At 41.8% G+C, this 13,990-nt stretch overlaps 1 protein-coding gene across 2 annotated transcripts in view; it reads left to right on the forward strand.

Annotated features, from left to right (window-relative positions):
- LOC108015673 (retrovirus-related Pol polyprotein from transposon gypsy) overlaps positions 1-13,990 on the forward strand; it is a 98,609-nt gene that overhangs the window by 63,497 nt on the left and 21,122 nt on the right. For both annotated transcript variants that reach the window (XM_017082184.3, XM_065868498.1), the window contains exon 2: positions 9,908-10,650. In XM_017082184.3, the coding sequence (XP_016937673.3) occupies positions 9,908-10,650 (743 nt within the window). The remainder of the gene's footprint in view (positions 1-9,907; positions 10,651-13,990) is intronic.

The raw sequence follows: 13,990 nt of genomic DNA on the forward strand, positions 1-13,990 counted from the left end.
TTCTGATATTTTTCGACCAGCTCCTTAAGTGCTACTAATCGTGAAGAGTACTCACTTCCAGTGGGTAATGCCGCTTGCTGGACTTCTTCATCTAGGTCGCAAAACTGCTGCCAGAGATCGTTTAACTGATTTAGCTTACCGGAATAATAGCCGTCTCGGTGGCGTCGGTCGGCAGAATCCTTGCCATTGTTCTTAATGAGCTGTTGGATTTTCCCTTGCAGCTCGTTTTGGGTGTCTAGTAATCGATTGTGTAAATCGATTCTTGTGTGACTTGTTTCCTCAATGAATGAAGTAGACATATTGTATGTCTTGGAAACAAAGAATCTTGTGAAGCTGGGTGAAGCTGAGTATCCTGTGAAGCTGGATGAAGCTGAGTATCCTGTGAAGCTGGATGAGGCTGAAGTTCCCGTGACGCTGGAAGAAGAAGCGTATCCTGTGAAGCTGGATGAAGCTGAAGTTCCTGTGACGCTGGAAGAAGAAGCGAATCCTGTGAAGCTGGATTAAGCTGAAGTTCCTGTGACGCTGGAAGAAGAAGCGTATCCTGTGAAGCTTGATTAAGCTGAAGTTCCTGTGACGCTGGAAGAAGATGCGAATCCTGTGAAGCTGGATTAAGCTGAAGTTCCTGTGACGCTGGAAGACGAAGCGTATCCTGTGAAGCTGGATTAAGCTGAAGTTCCTGTGACGCTGGAAGAAGAAGCGTATCCTGTGAAGCTGGATTAAGCTGAAGTTCCTGTGACGCTGGAAGACGAAGCGTATCCTGTGAAGCTGGATTAAGCTGAAGTTCCTGTGACGCTGGAAGAAGAAGCGTATCCTGTGAAGCTGGATTAAGCTGAAGTTCCTGTGACGCTGGAAGAAGAAGCGAATCCTGTGAAACTGGAATAAGCTGAAGTTCCTGTGACGCTGGAAGAAGAAGCGTATCCTGTGAAGCTGGATTAAGCTGAAGTTCCTGTGACGCTGGAAGAAGAAGCGTATCCTGTGAAGCTGGATGAAGCTGAAGTTCCTGTGACGCTGGAAGAAGAAGCGTATCCTGTGAAGCTGGATAAAGCTGTGAGTCCTTTAGTGGGAAGGGGGTTGCTTGAGTGTGATCCTTTGTTGTTAAAGGATCACGTCGGGGTCACCAATGTTTGTGCCTAACCGAAGTCAACACTTCCGGGTCACACCGCGGGACAAGGGGGTAATGAGCACTTGCCGCTGGCACGGGGACGCTTTGATGGCAGGACGATCGCGTCGCGGCAATGGTAACAATGGTTACTGCGATGCCGGACCACAGGCGATGCTGGAGCTGCGCTGAGGGTGAGCTAACGTGGTTAGCTGCTAGTTGAGATAATGTATTACGAGCCCTATTCCCAGATGTAGGAAGTAGAGCCGTGGAGTTAAGAGGTGTGTTGATAACTGATTTATTCTTTATTTGATACCTGCTTATATACTACTTGGAACACGGAAGCTTAGTGTAGTGATTACTGAAATAAGCTATATTCTAAAGTAGGTCAGGGAATTATGATTATGGTGCAGTTGGCTCAGCTAAACTGCAACATGTGCTGACTGCATTGGTGCGTCAGTGTGCCGTTGAGTCTGTGAGACGGTGAGTCGGTGAGACGGTGAGTTAGTGAGAGATTTAATATGCTGATCAGCAATTCTCATATGAAGTGGGTGCTTCTGAATGCCTGGTACTGGCACTGCAACTCAACATGTGCTGACTGCATTGGCGGGTCAGTGAGCCGTTGAGTCGGTGAGACGGTGAGTTAGTCTACAGTGAGTGCTACTGAGGGCCTGGTACTGTTCCCAACTTGGCTACTGCTTGATTTGTTGGGTGTGGTCATGTTGAGTACCTTTGGGTGCGAACATTCTCCCTCCCATTGAGGGGCACCCTCAATTAAGTCGTGATGTCGGTCAGCCCTTGACCGAATTCTATAGGAAGCACCTAACAAATCATTGACCAAGGTGGACCTTTCCTTCGACTGCGGTTCATGTTTGTAATTCAGGTCCTTCACATCTTCTTGATGCTGCTTAACACTCCCCTTTGCGATAAAATTGACATTACCGTGGGGACTAAAATTGTGCCCTCGTAGAACTTGATCATTTGGCACGTCTATGGTATGTGGACGTTCTGCAACAAAACTTAGATATTTCTTGGTTAAGTCTAGAAATGTTATACAAAAGTCAGACATCTTAAAGGTTTTAAATTGATGAGTAGTCGGTTCTGCATTAATTGGTTTTTCTCTTGTAGTGAAAAGTTCAGTCAGCTGCAATGGACTATTATCTATTATTCTCGATCGGATGAGTCAGTGTCGCTAGTTCTTGATTAACTATAGGCTCTTTTATTTTATGATCCATCAATGCTAAGTTCGTTTAATGAATCCGTTTTTCATCGAGTGAAATCTCATTCAGCCGTTTGCTATCTTCTATATCGAAATGATTATTAAATGATTTTTATCTTTCTTTGGCTCATAAGCAGCATTCGGTCATGCAAGATCACCCCTGTCTTCTACCAGAACAGGGGTGATTTCCGTATCAGATGAGGTTTCTTTACTGAGATAACCTGTGATTACATAACCATGCCTTGTGCCTTGTGCCAAAGGTTTATTAGGTCCTAGTTCAAGAAGTTTACCGGTTATTACACGAGAATATACATCAACCCCAAAGGTTAGGTCAATGGGTCCAGGTTGCCGAAAGTCAGAATCTGCTAACGGCAGTCCCTCGGGAACATTAAGATCGGTCGCAATCGGTACTGACGGTTGGTCTGTAATGACTGTGGGAATAATAAATACCTCTATTAGTGTTTCAAAACCTGATGTAACTGATAAGAGCTTTAGTGTTGATCTAATTGCTGTTGTTATATTTCCTCCGATTCCAGATATTTCAATCGGTGACGAAATTTCCTTAAGAGATAGCAGATCTGCCATCCTACCTTGGCGGTCGCGAGCAGAGTATATCCTCTAGGGTTGTCGTAGCCTGAAATGGTTGCTGCACCGGCCACTGGATTGCTAATCGGTCCTTGGTGTAACAGTGAATTATGCCGTTGCTGGCAGACTCGACAAGTGGCCGGTGATCCACAGTTTTCAACCTTATGAGCTGTAGGCAAAGAATTTGTGAATGTCCTACTTCAATAATGGCCGTTTTTTGGGGTCTCCTTCCTGAGAACGGCTTCATGCTCTAAGATGATGTGGTCCTAGGTGACAAATCATACAGCTCTCTTCGTTGTGAATTGCAGGATTTCGTGCTGACATCGAGGTTTTTAAGAGTACTCATTAAGTTTTTGATAGTGTTATGTAAGGCTCTTAGTGGACGCGAGGAGCCGTCTATAGGCTTATAGTCAACCGTTTTTGCTATAGCGGCGAATACTAGTATCTTTCCGTTCTGGTACCTGGCCTTCAGTCGCAACCATGTGTCGTCATAGCCACCCTGTGAGAAGGCTGTGTCTGTCAAGACGTTCCTCGCTTCATTACGAAGCGAGCTCTGTAGAATATGTAATTTTTGACTGGTTGAATGTGACTTATTATGTAGTAACTCCACAAAGAGATCATGGAACCGTGGCCGTGGTATCTCTGCTTCTGCCAGAGCTGCGGCCCCAGGCGTGCTACCCAATTCCTCGTGGACTTGCCTCAGTAACGCCCAATGGAGATCCAGGTGCCTTTGTAGGTCTGGGGTAACGGTTGGGTCAATCGAGACTAATGTTAATGATGATTCCAATTCGTTGCATCTTCTCTGAAACTGTCGGATCACCGTGTAAGTAAGTTCGTCTGGGGGTCTTTAGAAGTCCGCTTCCAGTCGGCATGTTGTCCAGGAAGATTTTCTGATATTTTTTGACCAGCTTAACAGCTCCTAGTCGTGAAGAGTACTCACTTCCAGTGGGAAATGCCGCTTGTTGGACTTCTTCATCTAGGTCGCAAAACTGCTGCCAGAGATCGTTTAACTGACTTAGCTTAACGGAGTAATAGCCGTCTCGGTGGTGTCGTTTGACCGAATCCTTGCCATAATTCTTTATAAGCTGTTGGATCTGTACTTGTAGCTCATTTTCGTTGTCTAGTAATCGATTGTGTAAATCGATTCTTGTGTGACTTGTTTCCTCTATAAATGAAGTAGTATTGTGTGTCTTGGAAACGAAGATTCCTGTGAAGCCGTTTGAAGCTGTGTGTCCGTCCTGTGAAGCTGGATGAAACTGTGAATCCTGTGAAGCTGGATGAAGCTGACGATCTTGTGACGCTGGATGCGTATCCTGTGAAGCTGGATGAAGCTGAGTATCCTGTGAAGCTGGATGAGCTATGGTTTCCAGGGCGGGTGCATGAAGTGAACTTAACGGGTCTTCTCACCAGTCAGAGGTTCAGCTTTTGGTGGGAAGGAGGTTGCTGGAGTGTGATCCTTTGTTGGTAAAGGATCACGTCGGGGTCACCAATGTTTAGGCCTTACCAAAGTAGACAGAGGTTGAGCTAACGTGGTTAGCTGCTAGTTGAGATAGTATATTACGAAGTCGGACCACAGGCGATGCGGAAACTGCGTTGAGGTTGAGCTAACGTGGTTAGCTGCTAGTTGAGATAGTATATATATATTTCCAGAGGTAGGACGTAGAAACGCGGATTTGTTCTGAAATTGATGCATGTTTGTATACTATTTGGAAGTTTAGTGTAATGATTATTGAAACAAGCTACATTCTAGAGTACGTCAGGGAACTGTGATAATGGCAGTTTGCGTAATTGGCTCGGCTTACACTTCAAAATGTGCTGACTGCATTGGCGGGTCAGTGTTCCGTTGAGTCGGTGAGTTAGTGAGACCTTGGCTATTGCTTGATTTGTTGGGTGCTAGTCAGTTGAGCACCCTTGGGTACAAACAAAAGCTATTCCCAATCTAATTGGTATCAAACAATACGTGTTTTCTGGTTATATGTATTCTCGTAAGCTCGTAACTGTAGTGATGTGGCTGCTGATTAAGCATCATCACTGGTCGAAAAAAATTATTTTGACGAAACAAAAGTTAAATAAACTCATAATTTGAACTTACTTGTTGTGAACATTGACATCAATGGAAAGGTTATTGAAATGCCGTTTGAATGATGCAATACTTTTCTTAACCCATTCAGTACTTGAAAACTTGATGCAAATGTTTCTTCAAACAAAAATAATAGTAACTGCAAAAAGAAATTTTTCAAAAACATTTTGCTTATATTTTTAATGATTTTTTGAAGGTGACAATGTCAGAAAAAATTTGTTTGAAAAAAAAAATATGGCTCAAATGCATGTTTCTAAACATTTTAAAAAAATCATTTATATCTATATATATATAATATATCCACGAACGGATCCACTACTCCTGGTAAAGTCAACAGGCTTATGGTCAGTTCTTTGTCGCAGAATTTGACCTCCACCTCGAGCTGTGCATCTATTTCGCCGCAGCTTCCGTCTGCCAACCCAGCTTGCCGTCTCGTTGTTGTAATCTTTCCTAAAGCAGCAAGATTGTGCGCCAGTTCCTTGCTCACGAAGCTTGCCACTGCCCCGGTGTCGGTTGTGGCTTTGTATCTGTTTCCACCAATCATCACAGCTGCAAACAACTGCTGCACCTCCTCGATAAGCTTGCCCGTTAGTTTGAAGAGTTAGCATTGTGCGATCCCCGCTCGCCTCTCTGCGCCTGATATCGCTGGCCTGTTCCCAAAACCCACCTTGCTGCATATCCAGCAGAATCACAGCCGTTGGTTTCGACACCCTCTAGCTGTCCGATCCCACCACGTTTTCGACAGGCCTCCTGCGGGTCTGTGATACGGGTGGCATCTTGTGGCCTCTGCGTGTTGCTTGGCGGCCTCCACAAGGTATTGTCTGGCTGTCTCTGTTGCTGCTGGGGCGGTGTCTATTGGCCTTCGCGCGGTGCGTCTGTTGCCTGCTACCGTCTGACTCGGTGTGGTGGTGACCATTGGTCATTTCCCAGTGTCTCCTGGTTGTCGGTATCTTCGCATCGTCTGCATGTGACCTGCGTTGGTGATGTCGACTTGGTCTTCGAGAATTTGTTCTCCTGTGCGAACGGTTCCCGTTCTTTTTCGAGTTCTTCGTACTCATCGGCATTCTACCTGCTCTAGTAACTCAAATGGTTTTTCCGGCCCGACGAACCTGAACGACAATTCACGGACCTGTTTAGCGAACTTTCCTTTGCGAGGTCAGCGCTGCTGTTTTTCTATCTTGGCTTGACTATCTCCTGTGGGTCTCTTTTTGCAAGTTGTCAATGCTCAGGTTTGCCACTATGTTGTCCCCTTCAGCGTTCGTTAACGTGATGCTTGGGTCCGCTCTTTCGTGGTTTGTTGATTCCAGCTCGGCCCAGATGTCGACGAGTTGTCGGTTGTTCTTCGTTTCTGAGTAGTATTCCGAAAGTGCCTTCCTCATGTCGTTTAACCTGCTCTCCAGGGCGATATTAAGCCTCTGTGCGACATGGGCGAAGTTCTCCTTCGTAAGGCGGTAAATCCACGTCTTTCCCATTTTTATTGTGTTGCTCTCACTGTTGGGACAATCACGTTGGGCGCCATATGTAACGAACTGATTTTTGTGTCTGCTCGTTACGAGATTTGTGTGGCTAGCTTAGAAGATTGTCTGTTCGTCCCTCCAAATTTATATGACGTGACTGCCCCTTAAATCAGTGAGGAAACACAGGGTTCGAATAATAACAGTGGGTTTTATTCTCGTGCTGTTAATACAGCTAGTGTGTGGCTGGGCTGGCATCGGTATCTCCTCGCGCTCGTTCCACAGGCTGCTGATGTTCCTAGTCTGGCTTGTCGACGCGTTGACTTGACGACCGCTGGCTCCTGTGTCTCGGGATGCTCGTAGTGACCCGCCTTTGTTCGCTCGCCGACGCGCTGCCTAGGGGTCGCTTGTCACTCCTTAGACTCGCAGAGAGACCGGCCTTGCGGATTAGGGAAGCGTCACTGTTCTCAGACTTACTCTCCAAGGCGACGCCTTTCGAGTCAATAAACCTGTTCCTTGCTCTAGGTTCTCGATCAGTTCGCTCTGACAGTCAAGGCCAGGAGGCTGCCTAGCCGTTTCACTTTGTTTTACGCCTAGTGCAGACGAACGTTCCTGCGCTCCCCAATGAGCTCCGCGCGGCGATGGTGACGTGCCTGCCGGTATTGTCTGCTGGCGTCGGTGCCGATGTCCTCTGCGCTGTTTCTTGATTTGCGTGCCCTTGGACAACCGCCGTTCTTAATTCGGAGATTCTTGATGTCCCAATCCCGAACGCCTCGACGTAACGATCTTGCTCCGTGTGGGCTTCCCACGGCGCTGCTTCCGACGGCTTGACTTGTTGTGGCTGACATGCTGCTAGTTGACTGATTCTTTGACTTTGATAAATGAATGATCTTGGTCGTGATCGAAGCGTGTGGTTTTAACGGTATCCAAAGTTGAACTGTTTGTTTCTGATGTTACAGAGGTCGAACAGCGAGCTTAATTACATTTGGGTTGGAACTAGAACAACGTTGATAAGAAACTTAGCTTAGCAAATATTTCAGATTCATCTGACCATTTCTTTTCAAAGTTATTGAAACCCTTATGTCTGTTCAGATTCAATGTTTTTTAGAAAGCCATTCCTTACTTCGCAACAAATAGTCTGAAAAAGTTGTATTACGGTCATAACCGACATTGTTGAAAATAGTCGCCAGCACGTCGACCAAAATCACGTCACTATCCTGACTTTTTTTGATCATCGCAATTCCTTTGATTCTTGAATTACATTCTTTGTACAAAAAAAAAGAAGAAATATATATAATATATTATCTGCAGCTTATCTGATTAAAAGACTTCAAACAGTCTTCGCGGTTAATAATATAATCCAATTTCAGACATACGAGTATTTCAAGTGGAATCCCAGAGGGATCAGTGTTTGGCCCTTTTATGTTCGTCATCCATGTAAATGATCTAGTGTCCTGTCCGAATGTGATGTACACTTATCAGCTGATGACGTACAAATCTATGTTAATAGTCCAGTTAAAGAAAAAGACATTTGTGACTCGCAAGATATAAGCAAAATAACAAAAACATTCAACTCAAATGTCCGTTAGGTGTATAATTTATTTTTTTTTTAATTTAATTTAAGCAAATGGATTTAACTAACCTTGTTTTTCTCGTTCCACTAAACTTTTAAGAAAAGACACGCGTGATGCGTTATCACTTCAGTACGCACATGTCAATCGTAACCGAACTTCCTTACTGCCTTGTTTGTTAAATAGTAGAGGTGTCAAAACATCGATGAAAACATCGATGCATCGATGTTTTTGAAATTTTCTAAATCATCGATGTTTTTTTTCAACCAACGATGTTTCTGTGCCGTCACTATTAAGAAAAAAGGCAAAGGAAAGGTACGTAAAAGAGCAGATTTTTTTTTCATTTTTTGATAGAACATTACCCGACTAATTAACAAAAATCCGTATTTAGAGGGCGATGAATCAAGATTTTTGGTGTAAAAATTATTTTGGGGACGCGCTTAGTTTGGCCAGGAGAAATTTTTAAAGTTTGCCTCTTTACCAAATCGACCCTTTTCAGGGCTACATAATATTCATTAAAGAGTTGCAAATTTCAAATGATTTATATACTTGTCACATATAAGCATAAATGTATGTATATTTTGTGTATAAGTGAAGACACACTTACAGTTATTGGTGTTTATTTAAAACACACATGTAAAATGCAACTTAAATCATTGCAAATTACTAAAAACAAAACCTACAAAAACAAAAATTAAAAACAATAAGAAAAAAGCAAAAACATTAACATTAACGTAAAATTATGTGTGTGGTGTGTCTGTGTGCGTGCCCGCTGTTGGTTTTCGGCGATCGCCAACTGTTTTTTAAGTGCAATTTGGTCAAACTTTAAAAATTTCTCCTGGCTAAACTAAGCGCGTCCCCAAAATAATTTTTACACCAAAATTCATGATTCATCGCCCTCTAAATATGGATTTTTGTTAATTAGTCGGGTCGTTCCGGCCCGACTATTTAAGAATTACCAAAATTTAATTTTAGTTTTTTAAAACATCGATGTTTCATCGATGTTTTGGGTGAAAAACATCGAAAACATCGATGTCTTAATACATCGATGTTTTGACACCTCTATTAAATAGTCAGTTTTTATTCCTCGTTGTTTTTCGTGACGACCGTGATGTTAGGGAACCTTTGTTTCCTTTTAAGGGACTCATGCACACAGACGGCTCAAGCTAACTAATTTTTGATGTTTAATACATATCTCCCTAGTCCATTATTTTATAACGATGTCAAATATGTCTCTTCGCTCTTACCCGTAATTATTTTAGTCGCCATATCATTCTTTTCAATTTTCAAAGGGCAAGATCCCGAAAAATACATATTTTTCAGCATAAATGTTACATTATTTCATGGTAAAAATGATACGTGAATAAAAAATTTATTTACTTTTTAATGTAGCTACAATTTGCAGAGTTTGAGACAACCCATATACGATTTAAGATTACCGGACGTGCTACAGATTAATGATCTTTCCCGTTAGTGAGTTACACGATTGTTCAACATCTCTTGTGGAGCAATAATATCCCATTTTATACCCTTGCAATCAATTTGACGGTGCCACATCCCCTACTTACGGTAATCACTCCGACTCAGCTAAATGGCGGCCTTATAAAACATGTAATTACAGCTCTGGTTAGGCTTTAGCGATCACTACGGCGACACTGGATGCACTTGAGTCATCCGCAAGGATTTTATTGGCATTTTTTTTTTATATAGACATATTGTTTTATTTGGTAAAAACTAAATATAATTTTTGCGTAAAAAAAACTAATGTTGCCACAACCACCAGTTTGGGCGTTACCTCGCAGCTGCTGTTGCATTTTGTTTCCTTCATTATAGTAATTACTTCATGATTACTTTACAACTTGTATTAATTAATTGTTTGTTTTAAATATATATTTAAAGGCAGAAGTGACGTTACTTCAGTTCAAAAATTGGAAAAACATTTGACATTGTTAAAGGAAGAATATTCAAAACAGCAGCGCAGCTATGCAGAATTGCAGCGAAAGTATAACGAAGTTGTTGCTACATCAGGAAATGAAGAATTATCGGACGGACTCAGCAATTTTGTCTCGCGACTGTCTTTGACAGTTGCTTTATTATTTGGAAGTCCTACTTATGCTGATATTTACATCCGAACGCATTCAAAAGTATTTCCGGCACATAAGATCGTCCTTCATGCCCGCTCAGAAAAATGGGGAGATGATGTCTTGGGCAGCATACAAGAACTGGACTGGAGTGATTTAAATGAGGATGTTGTTTTGGCGCTTTTGCGTTGGATTTACACAGATCTAATTGACTTGCAGCATGACGGGCTAGCTTTGGATCTTCTTCGAGCCGCACATCGATTTGGTTTGCCATCTCTTTTAGGAATGTGTGAGCGGGCATTAGTTGCTTCGGTTGGAATAAGATCTTGTATACAATTTTATTGTGTTGCCGAAGAAGTAGCTGCCTTAACACTGTTGCAATATTGCTCTGACATAATATCAACACACTGGGACGACCTTACAGTGCAAGACTTTGAGCACATGTCCGGACCCTTGTTGTTTAAATTGCTTAAGACCAAAACAAAATATCCACTTCATGCTGCTGTAAGACTCCTAAGAGAAGACGTCATATGCCTGTGGATTCAAGAGAATAGTGACGCAGTAAGTTATATTTTTGTTGTGCACAGCCGACTATCTTTTATTTAGATAAATATGCTTTGGTACTAGGGGAACTTTAAATCACTATTAGAATTTTTTGATATCATCAAGAATGGTCAACTTTAGTTCGCTTTTCAAATCGTCGCACTTGTATTTTCTTCTCCTTGGTTCGCAAACTGTCTCTCATATGCTGACACTCGCCAGCGTACGTTGGTTGGCTGCCTGCGTATGTTGACTCGCGCCTGCGTATGTTCGTTGACTGGTCTGCGTATGTTGACTTGCGCCTGCGTGTGTTGGCTTAATACCCCGAGCAGCGCAACGAACTATACATTTTAAATTTTTGGAAATTCAGACTAATTTACCAAGCCGCCCGATTTGTTCTTATTTTTATTTGTGCATTGTGACTTCGTGGCCTCCACATTCTGCTGTCTTGCTCTGGCACATAAGTAAGACCGCATACTTACAAAATACCAAGTTTACTATTCGAAGGGTATTTCTTCAATCAAACCATTCGTTGTCGGGGCCGTCGACATTAGTGTTAGTTTTGTTATATTGTATATTGTTGATCGTTGATGCACTAAGAGCAGTACAAAGTTTGTACTACAAACAAGTGGCCCAATGACATTAAGTACGTGCTTCGCTTATCAAGCCCATTTTTCACTTCGTTCGAATACGGCTCGCGAGGAAGGAATATAGAACAAAAAAAGACTGGGCAAAACGAAGAGAAACTAAGATTGAAGCAAAAGAGTTCAAATTTTAGTTTTCAACACAGGGATGTAGTGCAGACTAAAATGTGATGTACATCGTGGCAAGTTAATAGGATAGTAGTTGCGCGTTAGTCTAACAGGAACATTAAAGGTTAGGCGGAATATCAAATCTACGGAATCAATATCACCTCTGATTAGATTGTGCATGAAAATAATACCAATAATTATTCTACGATTTCCTAGAGTATGCAAATTAATCAATAAAATCAAATCATCAATCTACTCGAGTAAGAAGGTAACCTGACGTTTTGATCCCAGTTCAAACCGCGTAAGGCAAAAAACATAAATTGTTTTCGTACGGACTCAATACGGTCAGTGTGGACTTGATATTATGGACTCCAAACCGATGAACAAAATAATTAGTACGCACAAGGGAGGTAAATAATAATTACAAACCCAAGAACACTCATAGCTTTATTTAGAGTAGATGTTATAAAGAAGCCAAATTTATGTTTTGGAATCAGGAGGACACCAAAATCGTTAACTGAACATATTCGGTCCAGAGAAGATCTTATGAACGTTAGGGTACTACGTTGCACTTAAGATAGTTTAAATTTAAATTGACACCATTACTGGAATCTATTAGTATTTGACAGCAAGCAGAAACCAGACTATATTATTACATGATAAACAAAGCTTAACAAAGCTTATGCTGATGATACATTAGTACACGAGAGTGAGTTATGATAAAGAAAAGATTATTTATAATTAGAGTAAACAGTAAAGGGCCTGTTCGTACCCAAGGGTGCTCAACATCACCAGCACCAACAAATCAAGCAGTAGCCAAGTCGGGATAAGTACCAGGCGCTTAGTAGCACCCACTGCAGATGAGAATTGCTGATCAGCGTATTATATGTCTCAACGGGACGCTGACCCACCACTCTAGAACATATCTTATTTCATTATTTCACTTTATAAGCATGTATCAAATTAAGAATAAATCAGTTGTCAACGCAACTTATAACACCGCGGTTCTACATTCCACCTCTGGGAACATAGCTCGTAATGATACACCATCTCAACTAACCTACGTTAGCTTAACCTCAGCGCAGTTTCAGCATCGCCTGTGGTCCGGCATCGCAGTAACCATCGTTACCATTGGCGCGCCGCGATCGTCCTGCCATCAAAGCGTCCCCGTGCCAGCAACAAGTGCTCGCTCCCGCGGCGTTACGCAGAAGTGTCTATTTCGGTTAGGCACAAACAGGGCCTAAATGACTACCCTGAGGTAGATGATGCCACGTAGATCATCTTGGAAACAGCGCTTTTATATATATATAATCCTCTGAGAACTACCTTTCAAATAACTTGAAGTCCAAGTTAACAGATTATTCGGAAATACGAGCAGTTCTAATTTGAATAAAAGAAGAGAGTGGCTTGCAGAGTCAAAGGCTTAACTAAAATCTGACTTTCTGAAATTTTTGGCTAACTCCATCTATTACAACAGATGTCAATTCGAGCAGGTTAGCGGTGGTAAAACTTCGTTTAATTAAACCATCTTGACATGTTGATATCAGTGAGGAGCACAAATCTTGTCAATGAGAAGTAATAATACGTTGAGATGCATTAGGAATTGCAGACAACTTAGAATAACCTCCAGTTTAGAACATCTGCCTTCGAAACCTCTTTGTGGAGTGGATTAATAAAAGGAACTTTCTAGATAATTAGAATAACAGACGATGAAATAGACAAATCGGTTTACTAATGGTTAAGGCAAAAAATTTAGGCACGCACCCAGAAAGTCCATATGGACCAGGAGAATATGTTGTCGTTTTAGTTGCTCAATCACATAAAAGTTAGTTAGAATTTGACCAAATAAATCCGCAATTTCGAATTCCGTAGATGCCTCAATTGAGTTTAAACATACCGATGAAGGCAATGCCAAAGACTTTCGCTTATCGTTAACAAAGTTATACAACTGCATTGCCAATGCATTGGCTCCTTAGAAAATTTAAATGTACATCGGTTTAATTACTTCGGAACAGCAATGACTGTTGAGAACATTAAAACTAGTACGAGCCACCACAGATCGTAAATAATCGGAAGGCTTACTCGACTTTTTGTACTTTTTATACGAGTTTGTTTTAAGGTTTCATAGTCTTTGCAGAGCATTGGTGAGCCAAGGAGGCCTGTTTAGCTTGGGAGGAAGTCTATCTGGAACGCATTCATTCCGTGTCTATTTGAACAGTCATGAAATGTATAGATTTCTTCAATTATATTTGAAATCATGTAGTTTAGCTCATTAGTCACATTTACGAAAGCATCTACTTTCAGTTGGAGTAAAGGAGACAGGGTATCAACGCAGGGAAGGGATATCGTTATTATCAATGTTGGATGATACCGGTCTTATGGGACAACAAGTGCGCAAATTCTAGATACCGTAACATCAGACAGATCTAAAACAAATACAAGATCTAATTGTCTATTTAGTGAAATACGTATATAGCTTACTTGCTTTAATGATAATTCTCTCAGACCATCAGCAAAGTCATGGACAGGTAAAGGTGTAGAGACAAGTGAGTCAGTGGATAACAATAAAGAGATCCCTGTCGGAAAGATAAGATAAACATTTTTTATTG

The sequence above is a fragment of the Drosophila suzukii genome, chromosome 3, assembly GCF_043229965.1.
Source record: "Drosophila suzukii chromosome 3, CBGP_Dsuzu_IsoJpt1.0, whole genome shotgun sequence".
NCBI classification, from domain to species: domain Eukaryota; kingdom Metazoa; phylum Arthropoda; class Insecta; order Diptera; family Drosophilidae; genus Drosophila; species Drosophila suzukii.